The sequence below is a fragment of the Peromyscus eremicus genome, chromosome 7 (assembly GCF_949786415.1).
Source record: "Peromyscus eremicus chromosome 7, PerEre_H2_v1, whole genome shotgun sequence".
Classification (NCBI taxonomy): domain Eukaryota; kingdom Metazoa; phylum Chordata; class Mammalia; order Rodentia; family Cricetidae; genus Peromyscus; species Peromyscus eremicus.
In genome coordinates, this window is record NC_081422.1 from 32,614,116 (window position 1) to 32,626,425 (window position 12,310).

The 12,310-nt window shown below is 50.2% G+C and overlaps 1 protein-coding gene across 1 annotated transcript; it reads right to left on the minus strand.

Moving 5' to 3' along the window:
* Positions 1 to 1,199: 1,199 nt before the first annotated feature.
* Nrgn (neurogranin) lies at positions 1,200 to 7,675 on the minus strand. The gene is made up of 2 exons (XM_059266761.1): positions 7,519 to 7,675; positions 1,200 to 1,477 (listed from the first exon to the last, which is right to left on the minus strand). The coding sequence occupies exons 1-2, from the start codon at positions 7,531 to 7,533 to the stop codon at positions 1,256 to 1,258; spliced, it is 237 nt and encodes a 78-aa protein (XP_059122744.1). The 5' UTR covers positions 7,534 to 7,675; the 3' UTR covers positions 1,200 to 1,255.
* Positions 7,676 to 12,310: the final 4,635 nt, after the last annotated feature.

The following is a 12,310-nucleotide window of genomic DNA, read 5'->3' on the forward strand; positions in this document are numbered from 1 at the left end:
TGGGATAGGACTTCTCTTCCCATCAGAGCAAGGGGCATCATCAGACACCATGAAAATCCTCTTCTTTTTCCTAGCCCCAGGTTTAAGGAGTTGAGGCTAGGCTGGGGTGGAAACGGCACAAAGACGCGGGGCGCCCCCTTTCGTTGCCCACAGAACGAAAGGACTTGGTTGCTTTTCTTCTTCTTCTTCTTCTTCTTCTTCTTTTTTTTTTTTTTTTTGAGAGTACTTGGGCGACGCATCGGGCGCCCTCTGCAGTATGCGCAGCGAAGCGCACCGAGGCTGCGGAGGCAGAGCTGCATGCTGGGCGCAGGGACAGGTGGGCGTGAAGCAAAAGGACAATTTTGCGAATATGGGGGTTTGGGACGAGGGTGGGGAGAAAAGGCGAAAGGGGGCCACGTTAGACTGGAGAGCTAACTAAAAGGGTACGGACTTGGCGACGCCGCTACGAAGCCAGCCTGGGAGAGGGAGTCTCTAGGACGCGGCGGGGCGGGGGTTGGGGTTGGGGGTGGGGGAGGGCTCCTGAAGCTGGCTGGTTGGTGGGAAGGAGGGGATCACAAACACAGTAGGTAAGTCTTGTCACTGCGAAGGGGACGCGGCATCCATCTGTCCTCTGGAACTGAGGAGAGAGAAGGTCTGAGGATCTGCCCTCTGCTAGCGCCGTCTCCCCCCCTCCCTTTCAGGGAGTGTCACCCAGACCCCCCCACCCCTGCTCACTGAGCTGAAATAAGCCCCAGGGCAGGTATGTGAGCGAGCTTCTCCCTGTGCTTATGGCCCTCGGCTGCGCTTGTGCAGCCAAATGAGGGTGACTGCGTGTCTGTGTTGGTTCAAATGTGTCCCTGCTGCAGCCTCAGGCGTCTCGACATACCAGGGGTTCCAAAAAGTTATGTTCCTTGACAGGGAGGGGTTGGGGCAAGCGGAGAGAAGGACTGGGCAACTGGGTCATTTCTCCCACCCAGCATCCTCTCCTACACACTCTGCAGCTTTGGAGTCGTATTAGTTACCTTCTAAAAACGTTCAGTTCTTCGGTCCAAGGTGAGGCAGAAGGGAGAGAGGGAGAAACAGGTGAACTCTTGGCACGTCAGCATCCTTAGCCTTCTTCCATCCACCAGTCTCGGTATTCTAGGTTCCCATCCTTAACTCCCTCTGCATTCTTCTCCACTCCCAGCCCAACTTTAAACTTCCCCAGCTTTTCCCGAGCAGGCCCGGAAAATGAGAGCCTCCGGCCTGCCATGCTCTCCAGCCAGCCTCACCTGGCCTAGTCTCCGCTGGGGCCGCCGCCCGCGCCTCCCCGGGCGCCCCCAGCTCCGCCCGGTCCCCCGGGGCCCGGTCCCTTCCGGCCGCACTCTCCGCTCTTTATCTTCTTCCTCGCCATGTGGCCCCGGAAACTCGCCTGGATTTTGGCTGCAGCGGCGTTGGCTCCCGGATCATCGAGCGGGATGTCTAGAATATCGTCGTCTGGCTTGGAGCAGGCGCTCTCCTGAGGATGGGGCAGGGGTTCTTATGGCTGATAAGGCCCAGACTACGAGGGGATGGGGTAAGACTAGTGCCCTGGAGGGTTGAGGGGACCTCGAGGGCGGTGGGAGAAGCAGAACGGGAAGCCTCGAGGGGCGAGGGGCGGGCGAGCTCAGCAGTCACCAAGAAGGTTCTGGGCCAGGCGGACACAGAAAGAAGTGCATGGGAGGATGAAGAAAGCCAGCTAGCCCTGCAGAAAGCAGCCTTTAGTTTCAGGGGGCTGCAGAGCTGAGTGAAAGGTCTGGACAAGCAGGTAAAAAGCAGCCGGCACTCCTGAAATTGACCACCCTTTGCTCTGAGCTGCCTCCAGCTCAGAAGGGCCCTTCTGTGTACAGGATCCCCCAGGGAGCGGACACAAGTATCTGCTACGGAGCCATTTCCCCCCTGGAGTAGTACTGCACCAGAGCTCAAGACTGGAATTTCGAGAGAAGATGGGGCCACTGCTCCTTGATTCAACCAGGGGCCCCGGATTCTGTGTTCACATTGGGCTCGCCATTTCCTGCTCGCCATTTCCAAGTTGGGCTCAAACACCAAAAAGAGGTTTAACAACAATAACAGGAAAAGAAACAGAAGGCAAGAAAATCCTTTCGTCAAGGTCCTCATGAGAAGAAAGGAGTTAGGCCGAAGGCTACATTTAAGCCCTTACCTTGTCCCAGGTGCAACAGCGCTGTTTTCCGGGCATTTTAATCCTTTCTCAACAATAAAGCTGCGACACTTTCCCATTCTTACTTGAGTTTACCATGATAAAATTGATGAGCAGAACGTCAAAAGCAAAACAAAACAAAAAAACCTACCTAGGATCCCAGACAATTATCAGTAACTGGTAGATTTGAACCTTGTATGTCAAGTTCTAGAGTTTATTTTAATGCCTAAGAAAGGAAATGCAACCAGCTGACCAGCTTAGCTTACTCTTCGCTGTAACTGTGTGGTTTGGGGAAGTTATCTGAGCTTTCCAGGCCTTAACTCTTGTGTTTGAGAAAATCAGTATGATAACATTTACCTCTATGGGTTCTGGAGAAGAGTAAATCGCATGGTATCCAGAAAGTTTCTGGAATAATCTAGTTGATCAGCAAACAGTAGCAATGCTATGATTGCCTTGTAAAACAATAAGGTGATGTAAAATGATGGATTATGTAAGCCCAAAGTGGTCCTATAACAACAACCTTGCACAGTTTTTCCTAATACTATGTCAGGTGCCATGCGATAGCTTGGCCAATGATAGGTCATATATATGATGGCAGTCCCACACGATCATATCAACTAGTGATGCCATAGCCATCTTAGTTTTATAAATATACCCTGTAGTGTTTGCACCATTGTGAAGTTGTCTAATGACACATTTCTCGGAACATATCCATCCTTAAGGAATGTGTGATATAATTAAAGCCATCTCTATGCCCCAGTGTCCCTTTCCTTCCCTTTCTTTTCCTTCCTCTCACCCCTACTGTTTCTCAGAGAGCTGCGGATCAAATCTAGGACCTTGTGCATGATAGGCAAATGATTACCATTTGGCTACATCCCTACAGAAGGCGACTTGTGTCCTAGGCAAGCTTTGAACCCACAATCTTACTGCCTCTACCTACAGAGTGCTGTGGGCATGTTTTCATGTCCAGTTTCTGTTCCTCTGTCACCCTGCTCTAGGTGAGAACGGAAAGGATTAAAACCAGACATGGTGGCAAATGCCTGTACTCTCAGTACCGCGGAGCTATGAGGCCCAGGGAAGGAAGATCAAGAGTTTGAGGCCATCCTGGGCTACAGGAGATCCTCTCTCAAACCCACCACCACTACCACCACCACCACCACCACCACCACCACCACCACCACCACCGCACTCCAGACAAAACAAGAATAAAGGAAGGATGAATAAGTTGATGATATCAATTTCAAGGCTTAACACTGCAGTATCAGTAATGACTGGGAGGGGATGTTGCTATGATGTCAGAAGGGCATTTTCTCTTCATCTGCCTCCTATGGCTTCTGAGGTTTTGTCTTTGTTTCTTGATCAAGAGTGCTCACTGTTTTCACTGTCTCTCTCTTCTCATATCAGGTGGCCATGACCTCATACTGTAAGTTACTTTTTCTTCTGCCTCATCATGGCCACCAGCTATCAGAAATGAGCAGGGTATGAGTGAGGATTCAGCGTCCTCTGTCCTTGACAGGTTTGCCTTAGGGACATTTATCTATCTATCTATCTATCTATCTATCTATCTATCTATCTATCTATTTATTGAGACGAGGACTCCTCATGTAGCCTTGGGTAACATGCAACTTGCTGGGTTGGCCAGGCTAGTCTTGAACTTCCCACAATTCTCCTGCCTCTGCCTCTTGAGTGTTGGGAATACAGTTGTGAACTACCATACCCAGCCTGTAAGCATAGCTTTTTACTCCAGAAGCCCAAGCCCAAGTTTACAAACGACTCCCCCCTCATCATGTTTCCCCAGCTGTCCTCATTTCCTGGGCCTCAGAGTTCCTTAATTTGTGCTCAAGATGTTTCTCAATCGATTTAAACACAGTTTCAAGGAGTTACCAAGAGGCTGGTATGAGTGTGGATGGATGGGCCTAAAACATCCTTTGTCTTTTTGTCTTTCTTAGCTCTAGGGCTCTCCTGACATCTTACTCTTCACGAAAAATCCAAATCAACTCCTTTGGGTTTTCTGATTCTCTGAGTGCAAGTCTTGGAATAGTCTCAGGAAATAGAAAGGCATCTTGAAAGAGGACAGCAAGCAGAAAAGACCTATTCCAGATCCCCTCTCCTTGGTCTTGGCAGCTTGTAGAGGCTGCGGATGTGTGGGGTTGAGTGCCCAAGGAGTATTTTCTTATCATCACCAACCGCAGATGCTCCAGAATCAAAACCTGGACAAAGAAGCAAAGCCACCCGCACAGGGTCTAGCATAAGGCTACGCTGCTCCTCCCTGAGTCTGCTCCCTGGCCCTCTGGCTGGTTCCTTAGGGCAGGAGGCTCCTGGCTGCCCATTGGTAGAACTGGGGGTAAAAGGGAAAGGAACCTGGGATCCGCTCACTGGTCTTGGTGCTTGGTCTGTGCTGATTGATGTTGGTCTGTGCTGAGGGGGCTCTGAATGAACTGGGGACATCTGGGGGTGGAGGAATGCACTTGCCAAAAGAGGAGGAGCCATGGATGGGCACATCACTTTGCCTCTGAGACTCTCATTTTCTTCAGTGCCAAGTAGAGCTGAGCTCAGGTGAATAGTATCCTTCAGCTCCCCAAATCTGAACAGCTATAAGAACTATGCCTGTCTGCTCACTGCTATATGTCAGGCCGTGTGCTAAGCACTTGGCACATTTTATCCCATGTAATCCCCATTTTAGAAGTGAAGAAACAACCTCAGAGGCATTTTATAACGCCCCCAGGTTGCACAGCAAACAAATAGTGAATTGATCTGGTTCAGAAGCTTGTGCTGTTATCCCCTGCATCGGGGCAGGCAGCTACTTCTATGCTGTTAACTGGTATAGAGTCAACTAGACTACAAAAAAAGAGAAGAGGGTGAGATATCAAAACAGATTTCTTTCCCCTTTCCTATTAAATGAAGGCAGGAAAGTAACGTATGTTGGCTGTGTCAATCAGCCACTGGAACATTGAATAACAGCTCTTTAAAAAACATTCCCTGAAAAAAAGAACACAGATCTGTTTTCTTCTTCCTTATTTCCGTCGAAGCTTGCTTACCAAAGGGGGAAAAAAACAAGTAAGAGAAGACTAGATTCTTTCCAAACATCAGATGAGTTGGTCGTGGAGGTGAGCCCCAGGGTAAAAGCTAAAGAGGCACACTGCTCTCTCTACAGCATAGGGGAGGAAGATGCCTGGTAGCAGCCTCGTCTTTCCCCAGCCCTCCGCCCTTCTTGCCCCCTTTCCTTCTACCTGCCTCCCTCCACCGCCACAGGCTGAGCCTGACACTGACCACTGTCTGGCCCTTTGGTTCAGTGGACTTGGGACATGAAAATGGAAGACTCTGTGTCAGGGTCCATTGGAGGAGGTGCCCTAGGGTGTTCACTACCTCTGGTAGCCCTACCAGGCGGATAGTCCCTCTTCTTAGGGGATACCGATTTCAGTCATGTCAACCACACCCTCAGTTATTAACTACCAGCATCAGTTATCTGTTCTGTGGCTATCTACTTGCCTTGTACCAATGGCTTCCTGGGTACTCACTGTTATGCAGCCCCGCATCAAGGGCTTCCTGGATATTCACAAGCACTAGCCAGGACAGACAGGGCTTGCAGGCCTGAGCCCCACATCTCACCCTCGTCACCCTGCAGATCCCTTCCCAGGCTTCCCAGAGTCTTCACTCACTCTTGTCTTCCCACTGACCCTGTCTCCTGATCCCTTTTCCCATCCCCCTTGCCTTCTCATCCCATTCTTCCTTGCTCAGCAGTACCCTCCCCCCATTGACTCATATCTCATAACCTGCCATCTATTTATTTTCTTTACTTAATGATGCACTGCTGGGGATGAGGGGCTCTTCCTCAGCCGAGACTGAAGACCTGCATTTCTCCTTTCACAGCCCAAAAGTGTTCCTGGGCTGGGTGTGTAGCTCGGAGGCAGAGTGTATATTTAGCACCCAGAAGACCTAGAGTTCAATTCCCAGTACCAAAAATAAGTAAGGAAGTAAAATAAATAAATAAATAAATAAATAAATAAATAAATAAATAAATAAATAAGAAAACAAACTGTTCTCTGGAGAATAACAAACAGCTTCCCTGGAACTGTCTGTCAGTTTCTTCAGGGGGTGGGACTATATGTGATTGGCATGCTTCTTTTTCATAGTTTTTCTGGTCTATACATTAACGGCTATGAGCATTTACAGTAATGGAAAAACAATATACTTCAAAGAGGGATTAGAGGGCAGCCTTTTGAGAGGACAGGGCTCCACATTTGCCAACGACGCCTACCTGGGGAAAATCACATCTCTAAACCTCCGTTTGTATAACTGTAAAAGACCTGCCTCACGGGACTGGCACACTGGCAGCTGTTACTGATTCTAACAAGAGTCAAAATTTCAACCATGGCTTGCCCCTAAGCTCTCGCTGCCTTTTGGCACTCAGACATCAGAAAGTCTCACCCCTTAAAGAAATGGGCTCCTCCTTCCGTCCAAACTCATTTATTTATTCATTTATTTGCACACTGTGGGTGAAAGGTGGGGTGCCCTCGTTAAGGTCCCTCTGGAGTCTTTAGCCAGGCGGACAGAAGGAGAATACCAGGAGTTTGGAGTCGTCTTTCTCCACAGATAGGGGCTAAGAATAAGCAAACACGTTTTATATAGGTCTGGCCACTCTACTCTTTTAGCGGGCTAAGGAGCCAGGTCCTGTGCCGGGCACCGTCATACAAGTCCCTTTAACAGGATCTGCTCTGGCATTAGGCAGTTTCCGTGTGGGCGCTGACACAGACACTTCCTCCCCTCGCCAGCAGGGCTCTGTCACGGTCACTCACCCAGCACCTTCTAAAAGAGAAGGCGTTGGGGGCCGGGCAAGCTCCTCCCCAGAACCACACTGACTAGGCTCTTTGCTGCCCATCACCACCAAGACCAGGTGGATTCTCCCTGCCTTAGCCATATAAGGGCTAGATGATCGTGAGAGGGTCGTGAAGATCTTGCCACGGTCCACGACGGCAGCAATGGGATAGGAAACGGTATGGGGCCAAAAAATATCATGGGAAAGGACTTGCACACCAGCAACAGTTTCCAGTGTCTCCCTGGGGGAAGTTCCACCTGTCGTCTAACTTGCAGCTTCCCTGCAGGAAAGCTCTGCTCAGCTGCGAGCCAACCTAGACTGCCTGGCCCCTGGGCGCTCAGACGCCCCCGCGAGCTGGGGAGCATTTTCCCCTGGGGCTTGGCTCAGATCAGGCAGGCGCCTTCCACCACCCCATACAATATCTCAGCACCTTCTTTCCCCACATGGCTCCTAAGTCTTCCGCACCCACTTCCATCCCTCACTCATCCTCCAGGGGTTCTCGGGCGCCCCTTGCCCCAGACCAAGCTGAGTTCGAGCATAGACTTACCGTGCAGCAGTCCATGCCGCTGTTGAGGGTCCTTGGCTGGGGTGGAGCCTGGCGCAGAGCTGGGGGTGGGTCTGTACGATACTGGGTGGCAGCTCAGGGGCTGTCCGGCACTCCCGGACCAGAACAGAACCCCTGCAGAACCAACCTCTCTCCTCTTGGGTCCGGTCTCCCGCGCTCTGCAACTCTTGCGAATGTAACCTGAGCCCTGCGGCCTGGAAGCCAATCAGGAGGCACTTTTAGTAGGGTGGGCGGGGAGAGCTGGAGCGAGGACCACTCCCTCTCTCGGCTCTCTCCGCCCTGCTCGCTTTGGTGCCCCAACCCCTCCGCCTACACACTTCCATCCATTCCTCCTACACACCCCATCTCCCAAATTCAATCCCTCTGCTCTAAACCACAGACTGCCAGGCAGATGTAAGTCGGAATAGGCACAAGGCCCCCAACATCCAGGGCACAAACACACATCTGGGCGCAGCACGCCTTACCGCCCATAGATAGAAAACCACGCACCCCACCCACCTTCCTACACTTTCACAACCCAGAGTTCCAAACATTGCTCCCTCCATCTCCCCACTCTGCAAAGAAAAGCTCCAGAAACTGCAAGGAAACTGCCCTTACCACTCTAGCTACGGAGAAAGCTGTTGATACACAGCCTGCAAGATGGGTACATAGCGTTGCGGACGCTTCAAGTCTCACGCATCCATATATACTCCCGGGTTCAGTGAAGTGTGCCTATATTCCCACATACAGACACAGCAGACACAATAGGCAAAAACAACCACACGGGCCTTGTACACACACCCTATGAGGCACAGGTAAATTGCAAGCTTTCTGTTTGGGGATTGGGTGCTAGCACACAGACAAAAAATGCTTGCATTCTCACTACTGGCAATATCTGCATTAAATACTTAGTACAATACTTAAATAAAAAATTCCTTTTTAAAAATTTTATTTAAAACATTGTGTTAGCATATATTGATTCTACATAATAAATGGTTTCATTATCACCTTTTCATACATGTACATAATGTATTTAAATAATTTTCACCTGGTTACCCTCTCTTCCCCTCTCCCTATAATCTCCATTCTTTCCACAAGTATCCCTTTTACTACCACATCATCGTTTTTTGAGGGGAGGAACCCATTGAATTTTATTAGGGTTGTTTGCAGGAGCATGGGTAAGGGTTTGTTTACAGGAGCATAGGTAGGCATCTTACTAGTGACTCATCACTGAAGAAAATGTCCCTCCTTACCTCACCAACCATTAACTGCATATAAATCTTCAGGGGGGAGATTGGACCTCATGAGCCCCACCCCTTTCCATGACAGAGTGTTGATGGCCCAATCTCGTCCAGATCTTGTTCAGGTAACCAAGCTGCTGTGAGCTCAAGAGTGCAGCAGCCAAGTCAATCCTGCAAGTCAGACTTCCACACCTCACCGCCTTCCTTCCGGTTCTTACATTCCTTCCACTGCTTTTCTCATGATGTTTTCTGGGCCTTGGAAGGGTCGATACATATATCCCCTCTATGGCTGGGCATTCAATAGCCATTTATTCTCAGTACTTTGGCTAGTTATAAGTGTCTGCAGTCATCACTGACCAAGTATCTATTTTGTATCTGTCCATGGATCTGTGATCTGTCTACCCATCCATCTATCCTTCCACCCATCTGCACCAAATGAAATCACTTATGCCCAGCACCTATTTTGAATGTATTTATGTGCCGGTACAGACTTAGCACATCCACCCATCCCACTCTGCACACTAGACTTCCTAACCTTTTGATTCACTGCCTCAAAATAAGTCAAAAGTTGGCCACCCTCACACTTGCTCCTTGGAAGAAGGAGGATGCTGTCAACTAGAGTAGCGTGGGGGGTTATCACTAGTATTGGCCCCCTGAGTCCATGCTGGAGAAGGACGTGGGTTGGGGAGAGACTGGGAAGCAGAGATGTGGAAGGGACATCTAGGGCAGGCAACTTGCTCTTTTTTTTTTTTTTTTTTTTTTTTGGTTTTTGAGACAGGGTTTCTCCGTGTAGCTTTGCGCCTTTCCTGGAACTCACTTGGTAGCCCAGGCTGGCCTCGAACTCACAGAGATCCACCTGACTCTGCCTCCCGAGTGCTGGGATTAAAGGCGTGCGCCACCACCGCCCGGCCAACTTGCTCTTTTTGAGGTCACTTAACTTCCCAGACTGTCCAGGTAGTACAGCTGATAGTGTCATGTTATGCAGGCGGTTGGGACACCTCTGAGAAAACTCAAGTCCTGCTCAGCTGAGGTCTCTGAGGCTACAGGGAAGGAAGGCTACTACTTAAAGCAGAGAGGAAGAAATGCCCTGTGGCTCTGAGCAGGACAGGGCACCCCAAATAGCAGAGCGGCAATGGATCCGCTGTCACAGGCCAGTCCCAGCAATGGGACTGTTGAATGTCCACTTCACTGAGTACTTGGGCCATGGCTTTCCTTGCTAAAGAGAGAATGAGTGGGAGGGATATGCTCATGTCCACTCAGGTTGGGGACAGGATTAGCCAGCTTGGGGCTCCAAGCTGAGCTGGAGGCTGGCTGGGATTCCAGAGTTGGGGTGTAGGGGTGTCTCTCCCAGCATGTTTGGGACCCACCCACCCCTGTAACAGCAAATCTGTTCCCCAATCTGTCTCTGGCACATCTTTAGTCCCCCCACCTCCACCAAATGGCAGGATGTCCTAGGAACTCAGGTCCTTGCCTAAATGACAAACACATCTGGAGCCCTTAGTTCTGCCAACTTCCTCTGTGCTTTTACTCCAGAATCGAGAGGGAGGAGGAAGGGGGAAACTGAGGGGCAGAGAGGATATCAGGTCTGGACGCTGCTTTTCCCAAATTAGAGCTGAGGAATCTGGGATTTGGTGAGTTTGCAGTAAAGTCTCCCGAGTTGCTAGGCAACATCGCTCTGCAGGCTGTGCTGCCTCTGGGTCCTTCTTCCTGCTGGTCAGAACTGAAAGGAGGGGTATCTTTATCCCCCTCTTCCAACTCCCACACAGCACCTCCCTCCCTTCCTCCTGCAAGACACCTTTGTGTGGGGTGAGGGTGTCTGAACACTGGCAGACCCATGGGATACCAGATACGGCAACTGTCAGCTCCATCCACGAAACAACCATTTCAGTAACAGCCCACTTAAAGTGCCCACACAGAACTGGCCTCAGTGCTTGGCCTGGGGGATGGGCAGACTTCAAGGTGAGGAAAGACAGACAGAGAGGAAGGCAGAGCCCAGAATGAGAAGACAGACACACTCACAATTCAAATACACAGAGGTGAGTGACACATATATGCAGCCTCGAAGGCAGGCAACACTGGCTGCTCATACATCTTCAGAAACACCCTGAGCAGGCTGTCACACTGTGACATCCACCGCTTCATCCTGTTGGACTCCCTCACTGCCTTGGAGCACACACATTGAGGCTGGTAGGAAGGCCCTCTTCTGGACCAGGAGCCTGAACTTGGTCAGCAAGGTGAGCTGATGGGACTGTTGCCTGTGAATTTCTAGGTGAGCTTGGAGAAGGGGCAGGTGCAGTCTGGGGCCCTTGAGTGTGACTGCATGAGTCTGGTCTTCGGCAAAGTGGTGTCAGATCATGCTTCCCACCATAGCCTGCTTCACCTTAGGGCCTGGTGCCAGAGGTCGAGTTTTAGAGAACTCCTTATGAGCTAATTGTCTTAGGCCATATGCTTCTTAACTCTTCCAGTTTCAGCTCCCCCGCCCATTGGCCAGCTCCCACAGCTGCTGAGGGAAAGGACTGCAGACCTGGAAAGAAGAGTTCCAGATAAGGCCAGGGTAGGGAGGGAGCCAGGGCATGTTACTGCCCTGGGCTGGAGCCAGCAGGGATTGCAGAGGTAAAGACTAGAAGGTAAGGCAGGTAGAAGAGATGGTTGGCCCAGTGAGAGGATAAAACATAAATTAGTGTAGAGCTTCTGTGGTCCAACACAGATCCTTCTTGGGACAGGCGGAGAGGGGTTTGGAGAGGATTGGTCCTAGTAAGCATAGGGGAGAAAAAAAAAAAAAAAAAAAAGCTGAGGTGTCACGTGACAATCTATTTGCCAATACTTGTGGCTTCCCCTCCTGGGAGTGGGCCCTCTCTGAACATAACATCCCCGCTCAAGCCCACAGAGAGACTCCATAATAAGAAGGGGTGGGAAAACTGGAGGCTTGTGCCTTCAGCAGAGCGGCGCTGGGTCTTCTAAGGTCAGGGTTTTACCCATTTGAGTGGAGGGAGTGGGGGTAGCAGCAGGAAATTCAGTTTTCTCTGCAAATATTTCAGCTTTTGCTGTAGCCGTATTTTTAGCAACCTGGTTGGCAGAGGAGGAGCCTGGGTACATTTTTAAAGGGGCCTGTGCCAGACTGGAGGGTTCTTTCCACCCTTAACCCCCATGTCGGAAAAGAGGGGGAGAAAGAGGGCGCATGGTGGAAGGGATGCACTCACACTTCAAATCCAGGGTGGCTGGACGTAGGTGACCACCCAGTCATCTTTGTTAGCAGTCATCATTCATCACCAGCAGCCTTACTGTCCACAACATCATCAGGGAGAGTAAATACTTCCTGAACTTGCGCTGTGAATAATGCTATAGGGACACAGTCTAGAACTGTATAATATGTAGTTCACCCTCCGTGCCTATGGGGTTGAAGGTATGGACTCAGCAAACGGCAGGCTGAAAATATTCAGGAAAAATAAACTCATCTATACCGTTCAGACTTCCTTTCTTGTCAACATTCCATAATACAGTATAAGAATCATTTGCATAGCATTTACATTGAATTAAGTCTTATGCATAAGCTA